The sequence below is a fragment of the Corapipo altera genome, unplaced genomic scaffold, assembly GCF_003945725.1.
Source record: "Corapipo altera isolate COAL_440 unplaced genomic scaffold, ASM394572v1 118, whole genome shotgun sequence".
Classification (NCBI taxonomy): Eukaryota; Metazoa; Chordata; class Aves; order Passeriformes; family Pipridae; genus Corapipo; species Corapipo altera.
Window position 1 is genome coordinate 803,971 of NW_020884991.1, and position 21,372 is coordinate 825,342.

Here is a 21,372-nt window from a genome sequence, read left to right on the forward strand (position 1 = left end):
GCTTCTCGGCCAAGGTTGTCTCACGACAGGCTTCCCTCCCTCCACGCCAGCACAGACATTACGCTCTTCTCTTTACTACTTTATTTAGTGGGCAGCTTTTATTCGGGGGAAAGGGAGAAAGGAAAAAAATGGAAAAATCATGGCCGAGTGTCAATAAAATGCATACGCACATATATTATATACAAACACAGAAATAAAATACGAAAAAAATTACTTTTCTCTTTCCAGTAGCAGTGGTCTTGGCCATAAACGTAGAACGCCAGCCAGTAAAGGAGACAACGCCTGACATTTCCTTAAGCCCTTTCCCCTGTCTCGCCCCGCCCACCCCCCCAATAATTAAAAAAGCTGCACTCTCTTTTTGTTAAAAACACTACTTTTATAAATAATTTAATGTCCTGCCTTCCCACGAAATGCTAGTTGCTGGACAGGAGAAAAGATTTACTTTTGGCACAGTGATGCATTGCTTTGCAGTACAGACCTACGGCTCCACAGCAGCCCCCGGCCCCCTCCCTTCCTCTCTCCCTGCTCTTCCCGGCAGGCTTCCCTGGCCCCGTTCCTCCACCCCCCACAAGCGCACAGCGCATTCCCTGCGGCCGCCACCGCACTCCTCCGCGGGGCACTCCCCGTTGTGCTGCCCAAGGCTTCGGTAGCAGATGTGGGAACAAGACGGGGGGAATAGAAAGGAGGTGGCTGAAGTCAAGTAGTCTCAACGAACAGTAAGAAGCACTTGAGGCTCATGGCTATGTCCAAACCGACAGTTGTTTGATTTTTTTCTTTTTTTTTTTTTCCTTTTTTTTTTTTTTGGTTTAAGTTAAACCCACTGTCTTTTCACTAAGGCACAGTCACCGAGGCTTTTGCTTGGAGGCTTTGGTCGCCTCTGGAGTTAAAGTGCGGGATTCAGAGCCTCCTCCTTCCCCCCTCCACGCCTCCCCGGGCAGGTCCCTCGCAGGGGAGGAGGGGGGCTCCATTAAGCCAGGGGGGTCTCCACGGCGTACGGCTGGAACGAGGCCGAGCCCCCCGCCGCCGGCGGCAGCGGCCCGGTCAGCCGGAGGGGCCCGTACAGCGGGGAGCCGGGCGGCGGCCCCCGCCCGCCCTTGACGAGGGCGGCGGGGAAGAGCGGCACCCGCGGTCGCTCTGCCGGCGGCGGCTCCCCCGGGGACAGAGCCTGCCGCCCGCCCCCCAGCAGCAGCGGCGACGGCTCCCCCAGCCCGTATGCGCAGAGCTGCAGGAGGCCGCCGCCGTAGAGGGCGGTGGCGGGCGGGGGCTGCGCGGCAGGCGGGTAGGGAAGCAGCGGGTAGTGGCCGGGCAGCAGGTGCGGGGGCGCGGGCGGCGCCGGCCAGAGGAGGCGTGCGTGCGGTGTCGGTGGCGGCTGCGGGGCGGCGCGGGGTCCTGCCGGCCGCTGGAGTAGGCTCTCGATGGCGAAGGAGCTGGAGAACTTGGCGCTGCCGCCCGGCGCCCTCGCCCCGCCGCCCCCCACCGCTGCCTCCTTGGCACCCGGCGCGCAGTTGCAGGGCGAGGAGGCGCAGCAGCACCGCGGGGAACCGCCGGGGGACGCGGCTCCCGCTCTGGCCGCCTCCTGCGGCGCTTGCGGCGAGGAGGCGGCGGCGGAGCGGGCAGGCTGCGGCGGCGGGGCGGCGCGGCTGAGGCGCTTGCGGCGGCGGCGGAAGACGCCGTCGGCGAAGGTGTACTCGCTGCTGGGGTTGAGCATCCAGTAGTTGTCCTTGCCCCAGGGCCGCGCCGGGTCGCGCAGCACCTTGACGAAGCAGTCATTGAGCGAGAGGTTGTGGCGCACCGAGTTGCGCCAGCCGGTGTAGGCGCCGCGGAAGAAGGGGAAGCGGCTCATCAGGTAGTCGTTTATCTCGGCCAGGGTCAGGCGGCCGCCGGCCGAGTCCCGGATGGCCATAGCAATGAGCGCGATGTAGGAGTAGGGCGGCTTCGGCCGCCGCGTGTAGGGTTTCCCCTTGGCGCTCTCGGCCGGCGGTGGCGGCGGCTGCGGCGTCCGTGGCGGCGGCGGGGGGTGCCCCGATCGCCCGGCCCCGCCGCCCGGGCTGTTGGCCGCGCAGTCACCGTCGGAGCCCAGCTCGCTGTCAGCCGGAGCCGGAGAGAGCGAGCCGCTGCCTTCCTGGTCGCTGCCGGCGCTCAGCTTGTCCTCATAGTGCTGCGAGAACACCTCCAGCTTCATGGCGGCGGCGCCGGCGGCCCCCCCGCACCCCGCGGCTCCGCTGGGTGGGCGCGACCCCTGCCCCTCGGCGCGGCCTCGCGGAAGGCGGCGAGGCGACCCAGGGGCTTTCTGACCCCGCGCCGGCTTGGACAGCTCCGCGGCGGCTGGCAAGGCGGGCAGGGCACAGCAGGGCAGCGGGGCTCCGCGCCCGCCTCAGCCAGCCGGCCCGGGGTCGCTGGCAGGGGGCTGCCCCTTTCCGGCCGGTGGGCGCCCGAGGACGGGCGGCGGTGCCCTGCCGCCCGATTCCTCCGGCTTCCACCTCCTTCTCCTCTACTGGGGCGCTCGCTCTCTTTTCGCCCCCCTTTTTGTCCTTCTCGCTCTTTACTCTCGCTGCTCCATGGGGCTGAAGGAGAGGGGCGAGCTGGTCCCACTGGAGCCGGTGCGAGAGGACGGGCGGGCGGCTGCTGGAGCCGGCTCTTCTCCGCGTCCGCCCGAGCCCGGTTCTTCTCGGGGGCGCTGCCGCTGTTACCGTTCGGCGCTCCCCCGGCGCGGGGAGAAGCTCTCTCGGGCCGTCGGCGTTACTCCGCTCTCTCCGGCTTCGGCTCCCGTCAGTGCCGGGACGCCGGGCTGGCTCCTCGCTGCGACGCGGGCAGCAGCCGGGTTATTAGGGTTATTAGTGTTATTGTCATTATCTCTCCATTCCCCTGTGGTTCTGTGTCTCTCCACCACTTTCAGACCAGCGCATTATAACGCCGGCGAGAGGCGGAGCCAGGACAAAGATCTGAAAGGGTGGTGGGTGGAGAAGCAAGGTAGCAAAGGTGGGTATGCCCTAATAAGCCGTATCAGAGCCGTAATTAGCCAAGATGACAGCGCGGTCTTGTTGGAAAGTTATTTTACGCAACTTGTTTGTATTTTCTCCTGCCAGGTCCCTCCCCTTCCCGGGTATTTCGAACGAAGCCGCAGTTCCGCGCGACTTCGCAGAGCCGGCCCGCCTCCCAGGTGTAAAATGCAAAATGACTTATAGGTGGCAGAGCTGAACCTGTTACGTGCAGTGATTTATTTTAATAGCGCCGTATAAAGCAACAAGTTGTAATATGACAGCTCGACAACCTGTTGGAAAATAATACATGGCTTCGCAATTGTGAATTCCTAATGATTTATGTAGTCTGACAAAATAGTTTCAGTCCTGGTCCCTCTTTCTTTCTGTCATAAGCACACCTGGTGCAGAGGTAGAATGGGGACAGGTAGGCAATGCTTTGGGATTTTGCTACAAGGGATTTAGTCAAAACCTTAACCTTAGTTTTAGGTGTGTTATTCTGCATATAGTAGTGTTGCTTGATCTCTTCTGGATGATGTGTTTGTAACCTCTCTCTTACAACTGTCACTCTCCAGTAAAATCTTTTGTGTGTGTGTGTGTGGTTTTTTGGTTTTGTTGGTTTGTTTGTTTTCTTTTTTAAAAAATAATAACTTTAACATTTTTTTTAAACACTGGTGTATCTATAAATTTTCCGTAAAACCTGAGAGAAAAAGTGTTCTGTAATTTGACCCAGACACTTTTGTTTCTAGAAAAATTAGTTATTGGGTTTGGGTTTGTTTTTAGGTTTAAGTTGTCAGGGTCTTACCCTCAACATTACGCTAGAGAGAACAACTCAATGAAGAGAGCTATATGGCAGTAGCCTCTCTGAAAACTCCCTGTTCTGCTCACTGTTCAAAGTCAATTGCAAAATGCCGTTTGACTTCATAGGGCAGTAGCGCTAGCATCTGCAAAACAGTAACAAAAACATCAGCAGAAATCTACTGGGGTGCTTATGTTTTATTTCTCGTATGTACACTTTGAATTTTGTGTCCTGGAGTAAGAGTTGGATTGCTCCATATTTTCCAAAAGCAGTCTTTCTAAATCCAACCTTATTTTAGCCTAAATACATGATGCAGAGTCACTCTGGTTAGGACAATGCTGTTGTGGTCTGACTTTCACAAAGTGTTGGAGTTGAAGATGAAAAAAAGGCAGATTTAGAAGACTAAGAGGAGAAACAGACTGTGCTACTTTCTGTCTCGATCTCTCTTGAATGGAATATACGTTTCCACACACACCTACATTTTGTTTCAAAGTGTTCCCATTTTTTCAGTCTGCATGAGTCTTATATGGTAAATATTGAACAGTGACAGGTTCTTCTGTCCCTCTGGTTGCACTTTTGACAACTTTAATAATAACAGTTTTGCTGTTCTCACTCTACCAGTTCAGAAAAACAGGCAATTCAGTGACTTGAAAGACAAAAATAAGAGGAGGGAGACCTCTCTTGGTTCCTTGTTGTTGTTGTTGTCTCCATGTAATGTAAACCAAAATCTTTCAGTAAAGTGTTGCCTTAGCTGTAGGTGCCAATGTTTGTGTTTAAGGGTATGGGAAAAAGGTATCATTCCTTCCAAAACTCATATTTTCTAAGATGATGCCAATGGCAAGGGTAGGTTTTTTTCCTCTTCCTGCTTTTGTTGTAAATAGCACTGAAGTAGTGATGATTTGCTAGCTTGCCTTTGATGTTTATTTTATTACCGTTCCACTATTTGTGTGGAAAATGTACACATTGTCTCTTATCTTTATTCAAAGAACTTAAAAAGTCATTCAAATGCTGTAGGTAAACACGTCAGACATAACAGAAGCTTTTTCACAGCTGTACTTCAAGACTAGGAGTGGATGGCAAAGCTGGTTTTGCAAGATTTAAGAGGGGACAGAAGCTTGTACTCAAAATAATACTAAGATAGCTATTAATGGCTGGGAGGAGGGAACCTTTCTAAGATCAGCACTGCTTCTTGTTGCGGCTCAAGGCCTCTTTGGTATCTCCGAGCCAGTGCATGCTGTAAACTGAACCTTGAAATCTGTGGTGACTCTTAGCTGAGAAAACATACAAAAGTGCTTGTGAAAGGGCCATGCATGGTTTAAGCAGAGCCTTCTTGGCCCGAGTGAGAGCAGTGTCAAGCTCATTGCTGTTGCTGCCCATGAAACAACGAGCAAAGTTGTAAGAAAGGGTGAAATAGTACAACTACTCGTGTCTCTCACCACTGAGAGTATATGTAACCTCAAGCCTTTTCCTGCCATAGTTTTTTAAAAGGCACAGTATCGCCTTCAGGTTTATAAAGATTAACACAATCATCGGAAAAACTGATTCTGTTAAGTAAACTTCACATCAAAAGCACTTTGATGTGCTGTATTATAGCAAAGCCAAACACCCCACCCCCATCACCCCAAGAAAAACCTCCAAAAACCTCCAGTGAAGCAATGTAAAAAAAAAAAAATCTAATTCTTTGTTCTAAAATGAAATGTCTCTTCCTCTTTAGATCAACAGAGCAGGACTTTTTGATGTATGACCCCCTCTTTTCCTACCCAAAACAGTACCGACTTAAAGACAAATGAAGAAATGTGAATGGTTGCTTGAAAATCACGTGCTCAGCTTTGCATCCCATTTTCTATAGTATTTGACTAATTTATTTCAGAAATAGTAAGAGTGTTCCAGTGGATATTTGGAGATAAGGTAGTGTAGTCCTTTGCAGTTTGTTCGAACTACAAATTATAAAAACGTTTGTTACTAAATGTAGCAAAATGCTACACTCTCTGGTGGTTGTGGATATATTTTTGGTTGACCCAGTTATGTTGTCTCTGTAGTATTTTAAACCATGGAGACATGGATTTTTCAGTTCAGCAAACATCGTGCAAAGGTGTGTCATAATATGGTCTTGCTTTTAAATATTTAAAAAATGATTTCTTTTAATTCTTTTCACACAGTCCTTTCTTACCATCTTTTCTGCCTTCTGTCTCTCCAGACCACTGACTAGAATAGAGAGATTTTCCAAGTAAGCTCCTATGGGCACAACTGGTAAATAAAGGTCATGCTGGTGACCGGGAAAGTCCTATGGTTAGTGGTAGGCATGCGTATTTGTGCATCTGAGATGTCCGGCACACCAGCTGGACAAAGTGCTTCATCATCTCTTCTCCTCATCCTGTGGCAAAGCTGCAGGAGGGCACTGCCTTGCCAGGAATGATGAAATTGGACAATGCAATACTCTACATGAGCAACAATAGACCAGTTCAAAGAGTTCACTTTGGATGGGCTGCTCACAGCAGGAGATGTACCTAGCATGCATAAATGAACTACAGAGTCTGTGAAGGTTGGCTAATTGCACTATGTATATTTTTATAGTTGAAGGAAATCCAGCTGGAGACTGAGCTGTAAGAAGGGAGGTTAGTGGAAATTCCTTTAGACCTTGTGAGGAAAAGTTTGATCACTGAAGCAGAATGTATGTCTGTGTGAATTCCCTCATTGGGAAAGATTGGCACTTTTTCACAAGGACAGCCATTCCCTGTGGGTAGAGATTCTCTCATGTCTTTGGCAGGTACTAAGAGCTGAATTTACAATGGGGAGTTCCATTTCAACTTTGTTTCATGCAGTCTTTATTTTCTTGGGAGCCGTTGCTCAGAATAAAATTTTCCCATGCTGAGAGCTTAGTATCACTTCCTCCCTATGCACACTTCATGTTCCATAAAAAAGTCCATCTAAGCAAATTTTTTTAACCAGAGTCCTGGATTGTGACAGAATGGGCAGGGGAAGACTTTCTCCTGTGAAGACAGTGACATTATTGCTCTTGTTACTAATGCTTAGTGCTGGAGAAATAGTTCCAGGTTCCTACACCATCATTTTCACCCAGAGATCTCAGAGCTCTCCCTTCTTACAGGCAATGAGGAGTGAAGGGGAGTCCTGTTGAAAATAATTTGGTAAGTTGGTTGCCACCCCATCTGTAGAACTGAGCTCTTTGGAGCCCTTGTCCTGCACTATGTCCACTGAGGTATCCATCACAAGGCATCATCAGAAAGCATTGTATCATTTGGCAAGGAGCTGTCAAAATGGAGATTGTTATGTCCTGAGACTCAGATAATTTATAGCTAATTCTCTGTTTTTACTAGTGCTATGTTAAGTCTCAGGAGCTTGAATGGAGTTCCACACCAGCATAAGATGAACCTCTCTGGAATACATTGCTGGTTTGCAGTCTGAGAAAGTGCATGACGTAAAAGAGTGCAGGGTGAGGTTAAATTAACATAGTATTTACAACATATTTTGTGATGACAATTCAATAACTTTCCCTGTAGGCTCTTCTCATAGCTGATTGCCTGCTTTCATGTAACTGCACCGAGAGAGAAAATCCAAATGGTGTTGGACTTACAGGATTGTGGATCTCTTCAAAGAGATTTTTCTTATAGCAAGAAAGAACTGGTATTGGAAAGGCAGCACATGTATTGATAAGTCTGGAGGTAATTGTCAGGACAGAATTGCTTGTGAAGAGACAGACTCCACCGCAATTAGAAGTTATGCTGCGTTATGTTTGTTGTGAAGTTCTGATGCAGAAGCCATTTGGTGAATTCTGTGGCTCTCTGCCAGGAATAGTGAATATTTTTTGCTAGTGGTGCCAAACAAACTTAAAAAGAAACCATCATAGCTTGTTATTGTTGGTGCCAGACCAAATATCTGCTGGCGCCAAACTTGGTATTGATGCCAGAGGCTTGCTGTCACTGGCCCATGATATGAGGAAACACCATGTGAGCTGTTACAATAGCCTCTTATTGCCTTCAAGCCCATGCATTGATGGAGTAGAGTGAACAACTTCGTAAGAGAAGTACAGCAGAATTAACCAAGAAATGAAGGGCTTTGAGTCATTGAACTTTGCTAGCCCTTCCTGGAGTACACCTAAGCCAGCTCAAAACCACATATATTTTACATGGGTAAACAGTGACTGGAGATATGAAGGATATGTTTCAATTCAACTAAAACTATTTTTAGCACTGTGGATCAACAAATTAATCACATTGCCAATAATATTCCAGTTGAACAGCAATAAGTATTTACCGTTCTTACTTCTGGATTGGATTTCTTTTGTTGTTTCTTTGTTTTCAAAAAGCTATTTATGGGTGAAATCCCATGATTTATATAAGCACTAGCCAAATCCATAAATAAATAATGGTGTTAAAATCTTCTTGATTTTTTTTTTCTAAGACCAAGTCAACTGCTCCATTGTAATGGAGCTATTTGGGAGCAAGGTGCTGACACCCAGACCTTCCAGTGGCAGGCAGGATTTTGCAGTATTGCCTTCAAATTATATCTCTCTTGTGTGTCTTTTGTCCCCTATTTTCTGTGTTCCATCTTCCTTCCCTGCAACGCCCTGGACAGCTCCAGAACACTACTAGTGTCTTTGAAAATCTGGTCCATGCTGCTGCTTGCTTACTCCTGGAAAATGTAGCATAGTTACAGGGTACATCCACTACACTATACCTCAGCTGGTGGGGGATGAGGATTTATATTCTCCAAACTGTGTTCCAGAAATTGGGTATGTTTTCACCACTTTTTGGATGGCAAAGAAATGCAGTAAAAGCTGAGGGGGCTGGTTCTTCAGTTGCTGCAGATCTAACAAAATCATTAGTTTGTTGAGTTGCATGCACTGTGTATTTGATTTCCAGCTCCTAGGTGAGTTCTTAAGGGATTAACCGAGTTTCAATCTCTTGAAGGTGTGAATAAACATCCTGTTGCCTCACACCCATGAAATTTCTTCCCTAAAGATGTCAAAGTGCTTTGTGCAGAGTGTTGCTATTTTGGTTCTGTAAGTAAAGGTTCGCAGGTTCCAAATGTCTTGGCCAAACTTAAATGATCTAAGATGGGAATAGGACATGGGTTTCCAAATTCCTCCACTACTGTTCTACCCACTAACCCTGTTTTTTTCTCTGAACCTTTACATATACTTTAATAGATTAATAATTAACCTCCAAGTGGGGCACTTTGAGGCAAATGTAAAATGAAACCAAACACTTGTCATGGTTTTTAGTCATACCAGATTTGTAAGTAGGGTGTGTTTAAATGATGCAGGTAGATAAAGTCTTGTTAATTTAGATTAGAGTAAAAGTCAGTGCCTTATCAAAGCAAGTGACTAATTAGGAAAACTATTACCTTTTGGAAAAGAAACAGTTGAACTATCACTCAAAATTATTTTAACTAATTGAACAGTACTAGTATTTATGCTGAATAAAGGCTCTTGCAACTGCTGGGAAAGGAGAAATACAGAGAGCTTTTCCCAGAAATTGCTCGTGTTTTGGTGGGTTTTTTTGATAATTTTGCTTTTAGAAACTTAACAGTACTTGTCATCATTGTGTAAACATGGGGAAGGGAGGAGAGTCCTGTGAGTCATGAGGGAGCCAAACTTAAAGAATTTAGGTGAAGAGCTGGAGCATTTATGTTAAATATACTACCTTCGGTCTCTTCACCTTACCAAGCCAACAGGACAGCAAAGTTCTCGTGAATGGTTTGAAATGATGCAGTGAATCTCACGTCTGTAATAACAGACATTGGGCATTTGAAAACCTGCAAGAGTGGAAACACTAGGGCAAATTCATGGTGTGAAAAGAAAGATTATGATCAGACTGTGTTTATGTTCAGACAGATACATGCAATTGTGAGGAATCATTAAATAACTGTTAACCACACCTGCACAGAGCCTCTGGCAATGCTGGCTTATACAGAATCTCAAGAACTGCCATGTACCTGACATCATACCTTTGCAAGGAAAGAAAAGTCCTAGGTGTTAGCCCAAGACTGGTAAGTAAAACATAATCCACAGACTTGCGCCAGTTTAATGTCTGTAAGTGATTTTTTGGTGTGTCACACCCAGTACCTTCTGCCCTGTAAACCTGTCACTAGTCCTGATTTGTTTGCTTATGACCAGGTCTTACTAAACATCTCCAAATCTGCTTTAATGCAATTGCTACTTACCTCTAAGTCAGTCAGGACCGTGAGGAGGGAGTAAGTATGCGTGTACATAGGGAGTCTAACACAAACAGTATCTCGACTTCTCCGGGATTGTAATTGCTGCTGTGACACACAGCTGCGTGTTTGGGTTTGTTTTTACATGGATCATTTTCCTTTTTAAGAACATCTTTTGACATCTTTTCGTGATGGTAATGACATTTCAGAACCTTTTTACTGTTAAAAAATAATTAAATGGAAGCCTATGGGGAAGGGAATCAAGCAGGGCAAAGGTAGCAGAGGAAAAGGGGGCTGGAGCAAAGCTGAGATGAAGAGATGGAGATATGGAGAAAGTTGAAGTAAATAGCTCCAACTGAGAACACATTACAGAGCAGTTCCTTTTAGACTGTAGAATATTTTCAGGATACTCAACGATCTCCAATTCGACTGCTTCTACTGGTGGAATTTTTTGGACTGCTCACCTCTACAGCTTTCCTCAGGCTAGGGAGTTCTCTGGCTTTTCATTTCACAGGTTCTTTTGGAAGCAATTGTCTTTCATCTGCATTTTCTCTCTTTGAGTATGCTTTTCCTGTCTTTCATGGCTAGGGGTGGTTGAGGAGTGGGGGTTTTTTTGTGATGGTTTTTTGTTTTGTTTTAAATTGAATAAAAATGATAAAAAATGCAAAAGTGAAGGTTGTACATCTGTGTGTAATTCCTGAAAGGGGCTGGGTGCATCAGTTTGATATCTCTTTCTACTTGCAATTTCTGTACAAAATATTTCCTTCTATAATCTTTTTTTCGTAATGAAAATCTCTAGCAACTGTGAAGAATAGGAGACTATGAAACAGAAACAGAGTATGACTATGCACAAAGGGATTCAAAGATTTACAGATTTCAGTATCTGTTTCTGAGAATTGTGAGCTCTGGCACTTGACATTGATGGATCAAACAATAGAGATATTTACTTATCGCTTACGAGAGTCCTTATTCATAACTTGAATTATTTATGCCATAAGGCTTTGAAAGACAGTCCATTTTTAATTTCCTTAGCTGTCATGCAATCAATGCTGAGAAACTTAGCAAAGCCCAACATATATTAATGCTTTTTTAAGAGTTATCAAAGTGTTGTGGGAAAAAAGGCTTCCCTCAGTTCTACTTTAAAAACCGGTAATCTCTCTGTAAGTAAATCTTGGTGATTTGGACAGATTTTATTTTGAAGGCAGGATGTGACACCTTGTACCCTCTTACCCCTACTTTAGCCTTTAAATGTACTGTCATTAAAGGTTGGCCCCTTGAGGAAGATAGGTGTAGTCTGATGCAGAGGCAAACTGAATAGATGGGGCTTTCACTCCAGTGGGCCTGCATTCAAACCTTCAAAACTTTGGCCAGACTCATGACTATTCCCAGTTGAGACTTTAATTAAATGGTGTTGGATATGAGCGTTAAATGTGGAAACTGTGTTCTATTATACTAGCTCGTGTTGCTGAAAGAAATAGAGCCACGCTTCTTGATTGAAGAGACAGAGTTAAGTGAATAATTCGCAACAAATAATTAATCTAAATGTTTCTAAATTATTTCTTACAGAATCTGATTATGGTTGAGAAAGATCCCTATTTATTAGTGCCATGGGACTCCCTTTCACAAGGGGAGAGTTTATTTATATAAGATGAATGAGTTAAGGTATAGACTTGCAAGTTCTTCCTGAGTCATCAGACCCAGAAAACATGTCTTTTATATTAAGGTTAATACAATCTTTCAAACAAAAACATTTATGAGTGTACTTTAACTGATGTGTATATGATGACTGACATTCCAAAACCTCTTCTGCACACACCTACGCTGGCATTCTTTTATACATAGGAGTAATCCTAATTAATTTGAGAAAATTACTCTTGTGCATGAATGTATTCATCAGTATTTGAAACATCACAGTGTGATGTGTTCTAGATACAATCTTGACCTTACACTTAAAGATGCCCACAACGTCCCATCCGGTCTTTATGGCTACCTTAGCCCTAGTAAAAACAGACCAGTACCCAGTGCTTGCCCCTGAGGGCTTGTGTCCACATGGCCAAATTCTCTTACCTAGAAAGAAGTGGCCTCACCTGTACTGTCTAGAGGCAACTGTCCTTTGTCCATGTTATATTCTGAATATAGGCATCTGTGTTGCATGAAAAAGTACTAGGTACAGGGGAAGGCCCATGTTGGGAAGCTTGTTGGTAGTTAAACAGTGTGGACAATCACATGCCTGAGTCCATGTCCTGGCTCTTTTGAATTTACAAGTGCAAAATGTAACTTACATGAATATTTGTGTTCATTTCACATCTGGAAGCTTTAATAAGGTATTACTGCTCTCATCTGTTCTTTACAGGAAAGAGCAATACTGTTGTTCTCTTCAGCAGTGTACTTCTGGGGATGTGTTGGCTGGATTTCTGTCCCATTAGCACTGAAGAGTTTTGCCCAAGAACATTGCAGGGAATCTGTCTTTCTCAGTGTGTTGTGAGTCTTCCCTTTCAGAGGTAAGATTTGATGCAACCTAAATAATATTTTTTTTTATAAATACCATTTCAATTTGTCACAAGGAAACTATTGGCTAGGGCATTGAAGGATTGGAAAGGTATAGCACTAAGGAGAGTGGCTTTATTTTGAATAGTGGAGAAGGTTGAAAATTTCAAAAGCAAGAAGAAAATAAAATGTATGAACCAAAGGCATAATAAGGAGTTTGAACTGAAAACTTCTGTCTTTAAAAATTGCCAAGTATGTAGATTCTGCTTTGCAGATAGTGAGTTCTGAGAGCTGCTGCCTGAAATTTTAAGTGCCTGCACATATTGTCACACCAGGGAATTGTTATAATCTCATCCCAAAACAGGTGCCTGTAGTACGTGTAGTGGTTTTCACCTTGTAGTGTTCATTTCTGTTAGCTGAAAGGAAGTCTAAGGCTTCCTGAGTGATCACCTGGAATGTATTACAGAGCTCTAAAAGTAAGGTGAAGTCAACTCTGTCTTCTCTTAGGAAGCACCTAAAATGCAGTTGCCCCAGTTTTTAGTGTTTGAGACACTTTGATTATTTATGAAGAGATTAGTTATGTAAGATAATTGATTGTGTAAAGAAAAGCTACTTTCATCATTAATCAAACTTCATCCTGAAGTTAAGATAGGATTTAACATAGTGAGCTAGACCAAAACATTGTGTAAGGTAAGAGGGATTGCCTCTCCAAAATTTATTTACTGTTAAAAACTTCACGCTGTGTTCTATCTCGAGCATTGTAGTTACTCTCTTCCTTTACCTGGCTACAGCTCGCTTATCATCCTTCTGATATGACTTGAGCAGAAGGACGTTTCACATTAGGCTGTTTTGTAACATCTTTCTGTGAAATCCTAGAACATTAGTGCTTGCTCCAGGAAAAGATGAGTTAATATGTGGTTTTGTGAGTCCTGATAGTTGCCTTGCTTAATCAATACTGGAAAGGATGTCTTTATTGACACTGAGTGCTTTCCAAAAGTGTTCTTTCCACTGTTAGTGGTATGTTGCTTAACAGAGCCAGCTTAAGCTTGCCACACTGAGTTTTGTGTTGTTTGCGTTGCATTGGTTGGTTACCTCTTTCTGTTAACTTTCCATGTACAATTTAATTAAGCTGTGAATAATAGGATGTTTTATCAGATGGTATGGAATTATTAACTTCAGTGAAGTGTTGTGTGATGAACCAGCTAAAGATCTGGACAATAATTTATACATTCTTCATATTTAATGTCTGTGCATTTTGGATGAAGATAGCTACCAGCATAACTGATTGCAACCCTGCTGCCGAAAGAGGTGTGTCTGTTTATGCCTGTGAAGTGCTTGACTGTTGTTATAAATATAATGACATGGTAATTACTGGTTATAGATACAATAAAGATCAAACTTTTTTTTTTAGTTCAGAATGCTTTTATTATCCTGGAAGCATGCTCCCTATCTTTTCACATAAAGGATGAGTATGACATTTCAGAGTTAGAAAACTGAGTGAAAGAAGTTGTAATGATTTATTTCTGCAAATATTTTTGTGTGTATTAATTGCCCATGAGCTGTGAACAGTGTTCTCTGGTGTCATATTACACAAATTAATCATACTTATTTTGGCCAAAAACACAACAACTAAGAGAACCCCTTCATAATGCCTGTAATGCTCATACTTGCTATTTGTGTAAGAAAAATGCTATGGTTTCTTTTCTCTGATTAGATATCTTATGGAATAAATTAATCTGGTGCATATGTGAATAATATGAAAAATTGTAAATATGCCAACAATATCTAGTTTTAAAGTTGCATTTCTTATGTATCTGCAAATTTAAATAAGTCTAGTCTGATTTCTTAGCAAAGCAAATAAAATGTTTTTATTGATAGAAATCAAACTGTTAACAAATGTTTTCAGATGGAAGTTGGCTTTCAGCAGCAAATGGTAATCCAAAGTTTTCCTACTCTATTTAGTTCACACTTCTCACTGAAAGGTGTATTCAGTGTGACACAACATGTTGTCACTCCTCAGCAAAATGTTGCAATTCATACTGGTCAAAGTACGTAGTATTTCAGAGCTATGCATAATTTGTGATTGCAACAATCTCAAATAGGATTCAAGCAATGGGAGCATAAAATGTATTCGGTGTTTCCATCTCATTCATAATTTTGGCTCAGCAGATCCAGCTGATTATTAACAGTTTCTCCAACTAGCCTGGATTGACTAAGGGAATTCACTTTAACATATTGAAGTGTTTTCATTAACCTTGACCTATGCAAAAGTGGCTTTCTAAATTGGATTCACTGCACTAAGCTTGGTGCCTGCGATATTGTGTATTGCACCAAGCAACAAAATAAGCAAGAAACAAAGTGGTAAAAGATATTATTTAAACTGGAAGTGAGGCAGAATTCATTAAAAGGAGAATATGGACCATGCTCATTATAGGATTTGCTAATGCTCTCAAGTTCTTCCAGCTAAATTTAATGTATGCAAATGATTATTTATGAACAGTTATTATCAACAATACTAATAACTTCAATAGTACTAATAATAGCAATCTGGACTAATTAACTGTTTTAAATAGAATTTTGTAATATTTGCAAATTTTCTCAGTTTTATGGGAACTAAATAAAATCAGCCCCATTGCTTAACGTAAAACTCCATGTCATACAAAACGATTCTGGTTTTGGAGACAAGATTTGAAGCAGAATGAAATGACTGAAGTGGTGGTGGTGAAGAAAGTTTCTGCTTGTGCCAACAAAATAGATAGAGGAATAAATGCAACATAAATACACTGAGCATGTTTTCCCTATTTGTATGAAACCAATTCATTCTAGTCAAGTGCAAAAGCCTCAGTTGAGAGTTTTGTGTTGGAAACACTGTGTTTGGATGGTTACAAATAGTGTGGGGGAATGCTGCTCTTGTGTTGGTTCTTTTCTGTTTTTTTTCTGGTTAAAAAATTACTTTATGATCTATAAGAATGGGGATTTTTTTATTCTTTCCTGGCTGTGAGGGGAAAAAAAAATAAAGAGAAGAAATATCCTGACCTTGCTATAAACAGAAAGTAGAAGGCAAGTTCATGGGAGCACAGAAAAGGGGATCTCCTAGCTTTTACAATGACCTGTTCAAAATGGTTTAAGGAGGGCAATATTGTGTGTTAGTCTGCAGATTCCACGGGACCTTGTTCTGTCTGCTTGGGCAGTGAGGTACCATGCATATGAGTCCTATTCAAGGCATAAAAATAAGTATGAATGATAGCAATGCAGATAATATTGCTTCTTATAAATAATAATTAATGCTAATTAATGTTGACTCTATATGTTGTGGCTTGGATGAAACTCCAGCAGGAATTGGCAGACATGCTGATATGAAATCTCCACCCACAAAGATCTGCTGAAAGAGCAGTATCTGGTGTAAAGGGATCTACCCTTGTAAGTGCAAAGAATACAAAGGTTTTCTAATTGTTTTTCCTGTCTACAGAGAAAACAGGCTTACAGCTTTAAAATCGGTCTGCATGCATGTCTCTAGGAGCTACAGACGTGGTACTAATGCAAGATCAGATCGTGTTCTTTATATAAGTTTATAAATAGTGTTTCATGTTCACCGAAAATAGCACATATAATACAATGTTCTCCAATAGTACTGGCCCCTTCCTATGTGAAGCTGTAGATGCCAATGGAGTTGTTCAGGACTGGCGATGCCCTTTCCTGAGTCGAGTGGGAGGCTGCTGAGCTCTGCTGCTGTGTGGCTCTACCACAGAGTGCAGGAAGACATGCTACACAACCTAGTGCTGATAGGGAGGCTGACGCCTCCTCACCAGGCTTTGGTAAATCTGTATCTGCATATGTGTCCACATATATGCATATGATTTTTCCTCTACCACTTCCCTCCCACTCTGAGCTGCTTTCCTTTCCACACTGCTCTTGAGCCAAGAGGTCAGTGCTACCACTTCTTTTTTGCCAGTCATGATTTTCTTTCTGTATTTTATCCTCTAGTTGTTACTTCCCTTCTTATCAGTGGAGGGGCAGCAAGAGCCATTTGGCTGATTTAATGTTTTTCTAAAAGGAAAGGATGAGACTTAGAAAAATAGGTTGCTGATTTTTGCCTTCAGGTAAAATATGTAGAGGGGGACATTCTTTCTCTTAAGGGAGGATATTTTTATTACAAGGGAGAGAATTCGCCCCAACAGAGCAGTTTTACCTGTGTTCATCTGAGACACAGGAGTCAGTCTGCGTGCTGTTGATGTCATGGGGGATCTGGGACTGAACGACCAGTTGCCATCACAAAATAATCCAGCTTCCCAGAGGGAGAGAAAGGGCTTGTGTGTGACCTTGAAAACAAGAAGGAAAAGGAGAGGAGGAAGTACCTGGTTGTTCCTGCCTTGATAGGGAGAGCTGCAGGGTCCCTGGTCACTGTGTGACCAGCAAACATCCTTGCTGAGAGCTGTAGACCAGGCCATTTGATAGAGCAGCTCTGTGACTCCATCGGCATATACTCACGGGGAGTATATGCTAGAGAAGAATATGGAGCTGTATTAACTGGCATTTCAAAGGTTAGATATTCTGTTTTCTTGTTTGTTTATTTGCTTCCTGCTGGGGGATCAGTTATATGTTGAGATGACTTGACTTGATACACACCTCCTTAGCAAACACGTTGATTCAGCATTTAGAGGATCGTGTTTCTTTGTGGTGCGGAGTTATTTATTACAATATTTGTGGTAGGCTGATGACACTTGTGATGATCAAAAAGAATAAGTTCTGTATTTTTTTAAGAATGTGTTAAACTAGTTCTGTCAAAATAGAGATAATAAATACCAGTAATTGTTTAGTCAGTTGAAAAGGAATAATTCTCCACAATTTTTGAAAACCCTGTGGATAATGATTTGGCTGAATGTGTATGAAGAACCTATACTTACCTCTGCATTTCTGAAACTGTGTGTAGAGTACTGTACTTGTTTTGTATGACTCTGGAATCTGAAAAACTAGATTTTTTCCATGATCATGAAAAAGAGTATCTGCGTAAAGTAGGCTAACTTTACGTGTTCGGATTTCATCTGCAGAACTGCTTTGGCAGGAGCAAAACGCTACGATAGCAAAGATAGACTCGCCTTCCTTCTTAAACCAAGGAAGGTGGTAGGAAGGTGGGCAGGGACCAGAGAGATGGCACAGGTTCTGCCAGTTTGGTGGAAGGTTATTAGTGGAAATCCTAACAGACCAGCCTGTGACTGATCTTACTTAACATTTTCCTTAATGCTTTAGGTGTCGAAGGTTGGAACTGACTAATGAAATTCTGTGCTGACACAAGACAAGGAGGCTTTATCAAGGTAGAGATGATGTCCAATTCTTCCCATACTGGGAGTGTGAGGGCAGGAGCGATGAAAAAAGACTAAATGTTTAATAGCTGAGGGCTTCTGCCTGTTAACGGAAGTTGTTGGTCCCTAGAAGACAAGCAGCACAAGGTGGGAAAGAAAGTGGTAGAGAAAGACTTGGATGTGATAATTGGCTACAGAATAACTGTGAGCTTGTGGTGCAATATGGGAAAAGACAAATGGAAACAGAGTGGTCATTAATGGATTAGGTTTGCACTTGCAAGGTTATTAAAAATGAGATTCTCTAATAACCTTCCAGTGTGAGTAGGAAGAGCAGCAAATCTAACTGGAACTTCATGAACTAATGAACAGGGCTCCGGATGCGGAAATTAGTAGTATCAAGGGATAGTTTAATGACACAAAGCTAACTCAGACCTTATTTCCAATCAAAAAGGCAGGTGTGCTTTATTTAGCTATGTAGTGCCTATAGAAAGGGAAATTACTGTAGACATTACTGATTAAAATTCTGCAATCCAATAAATAATATTGAATGGTAATTATGATGATGATGTACCATTTTATTCATCCTAATTTTCATTAATTTCTCCATATATGACATATTTTCTACTTTATGGAACTCATTATTTATAATTAGTCTTGTGTCAACAAGCAGCGAAGATCAGGCTCTCTGCCTTTACTGACAGTTGGCTTAATTTAGTAATAGTACTTAGCAGTTATGTGGTGCTTTGAAATTTCAAATATTAGCTAATTAGTCATCACACCAATTGCTTTAAATATTATCAGCCTTCTATAAAGATGGGTAAATAGCTGTCGTTATCCGTATTTCAGAGATGAGCAAACTGAGACATAGATGGGCTAGTTATGTCCCTGTGCATATTTTTATATAGGTATTTCAAAGGCACATATTGTTTGAAGGTCCAACAAGTCTATCAACTTGTTAGACTTGATTTGGTGTCCACTGGAGCCAAGGGAAATGAACGTCAAAGGTTCCCCTTGCTGCCTAATTGAATTACCCTGCAAAATCCAGCTTCCTAATATTACCTCGTTGGTATGGTACCCTTTGAGATTGGTGTATGAAAAGCAAATCTGTCCTGGCAGTCAGCACCCTCACTGTGGCTATGGGGGACAAACAAGCACCAAAAATGATGAGATTTGCTCAGCACCCAGTGAGTGAGTCCCAGAGGTGACTCCTGGATTCTTGGGGGCTCTGTTTTCTAGGAAAATAATTTAAGAGTTTGAAAATATTGACTATATGATTATGAGATTTGTCAGATATTCATAAGGAAGCATCACCTGTTGATTTTTGGAAGAAGTAGCCACTTATTTTGGCAGTCTCAACATATATTTCTCAGTCTATTGAGACATCCAGATGACTTTAAAAACCTATCCCTACTCTTCAGTGATATGTGGGAGTTAAAACTTAGATAGACACGTGGGTTGAGCTTTTCCTGAAAACTCTAAAACTCAGCAACATGTTTTTTATATTGCTTTTTAAAACCTGAAGTTCTGTGGAGAAGAAAAAAGGAAAAGGAAGGAAAAAATCTTAACCTCAAGCTGAAGTGTCATAGAAATCCTTTACTATAGCTTTGTAATGTCACCTAAGTGTGACATACCTAGTTACAGTTTGACCAGTTATGTGTAGCCTTATGGTTCAGCTGTGTTCCTTGAAAGATGGAAATACCCCTTGACAAATTCAGTAACATGTTGTCGTGTATTAATTCAGAGTTTTCATTCCTTGAACATTTATTATGTTTTACATAAGAACTACTTGTTTCTGCAAATGTTCCTGCCCTTCAACTTGTTAGTATTTGTGTCAGATAGAATAAAACAAGAGTAAAAGCATATAAAACCCAGGTTTTTATCAAAATATTTAAATTTATTTTAATGTTCACATTTACTTGGATCTGCTAGTCAATAGTGTAGTATAGCCCAAGCTTTGAAAGACAAGCTTACGGAAAGTAGCACAGACAACATTTTCTTTGCTATCCTTCCACATGCTGCTAAATACATGCTTCTTTTTCCTGCCTTCCCAGCCAGAAATATGTTGGTATATAAGAAATATTGCAGTAACAAGAACATACAGAATAATCCTCTCTCTGGGTGCAAGCCTTATACTGTGCTCCTAAATAAAACTTTTCCTGTTTGTTACTTGTTACTCAACAGCAATTGGAAAATGACAGACATTGTAAGGAAAACCCCTCCTTAGGCTTATTTCTGTAAAGAAAGAAATTATGAGAGTCATGTTCCTCCCCATGCTTCAAGGTGTCAGATATTATTGGGGCATTGTGGTCAAAACAGCGTGTTTACAGCAGATCAAAGAGGTGAAATGAGCCAGAGAGATGAAGGCTGCTAGACCAAATTCCTACCTGCTCTTGGCATGTTAGCTGCCTATGTTATCAGGCTTTGTACTCGGCAATGTCTGATTGATACTAATGCAGCAACATGGTAGCTGTTGTACTCAGTTTCTGTTTCCAGGTACCCATCAGTATATGAGGGGTTGTTTCTTTCTGACCTTGTGAATCTTGTTAAGAATAATAGAACCATAGGGTTGGAAGGGACCTTAAAGACCATCTAGTTCCAACCCCCCTGCCATGGGCAGGAATAGCTTCCACTAGACCAGGTTGCTCAAAGCCCCATCCAATCTGTACTTGAAGACTTCTAGGGACAGGGCATCCACACTTCTCTGGGCAACCTGTTTCAGTGCCTCACCACCCTCTCAGTAAAGATTTTTTCCCCTAATATCTAATCTAAACCTACTCTCAGTTTGAAGCCATTCCCCCTCACCCTGTCACTACATGCCCTTGTAAAAAGTCCTTTTCCATCTGTCTTGTAGGCTCCCTTCAAGTACTGGAAGGCTGCAATTAGGTCACCCCTAAACCTTCTCTTCTTCAGGTTGAACAATCCCAATTCTCTCAGGCTTTTCTCAGAGGATAGGTGCTCCATTCCTCTGATCTTCTTTGTGGCCCTCCTCTGGATTCGCTCCAGCAGGTTGGTGTCCTTCCTATGCTGGGGACCCCAGACCTGGATGCAGTACTCCATGTGGGGTCTCACCAGAGCAGAGCAGAGGGGCAGAATCACCTTCCTAGACCTGCTGGCCACACTTCAATGCAGCCTAGGATTTGGCTTTCTGGGCTGCAAGCGCACATTGCTGGGTTATGTCCAGTTTCTCATCCACCAGCACCCCCAGGTCCTTCTTGTCAGGCCTCCTCTCAATCAGTTCATCCCCCAGCCTGTACTGGGGATTGCCCTGACTCAGTTGCAGCACCTTGCAGTTGGTCTTGTTAAACCTCATGGGATTCCAGTGGGCCACTTCTTGAGCTTGTCAAGGTCCCTGTGGATGGCAGCCCATCCTTTAGGTGTGCCACACCGTCAGCTTGGTGTCACCTGCAAACTTGCTGAGGGTGCACTCAGTCCCTCTGTCTATGTAATTAGTGAAGATATTAAACAGTACTGGTCCCCATATGGATCCCTGAGGGACAACACTTGTCAGGATCTCTATGGCCACAGGCACCAGCCTCCAGTGTGGGAGCAGAGGAAGGCCTGGATCTCTTCACTAGGATGGCTGTTTGCTCTTCAGAGCAGCTGCTTTCCCTGTTTCCCTTTACTTCTGGCTATG

At 43.0% G+C, this 21,372-nt stretch overlaps 1 protein-coding gene and 1 long non-coding RNA gene across 3 annotated transcripts in view; one reads left to right on the forward strand and one right to left on the reverse strand.

The window, feature by feature from the left end:
- Positions 1-775: 775 nt before the first annotated feature.
- Positions 776-2,972, reverse strand: FOXQ1 (forkhead box Q1). Its single transcript, XM_027666310.1, has one exon. The coding sequence runs from the start codon at positions 2,180-2,182 to the stop codon at positions 968-970; it is 1,215 nt and encodes a 404-aa protein (XP_027522111.1). The 5' UTR covers positions 2,183-2,972; the 3' UTR covers positions 776-967.
- A 1,473-nt stretch (positions 2,973-4,445) lies between these two features.
- LOC113958207 overlaps positions 4,446-21,372 on the forward strand; it is a 54,063-nt gene continuing 37,136 nt past the window's right edge. For both annotated transcript variants that reach the window (XR_003531450.1, XR_003531451.1), the window contains exons 1-2: positions 4,446-9,786; positions 12,305-12,452. This is a non-coding gene — a long non-coding RNA (uncharacterized LOC113958207). The remainder of the gene's footprint in view (positions 9,787-12,304; positions 12,453-21,372) is intronic.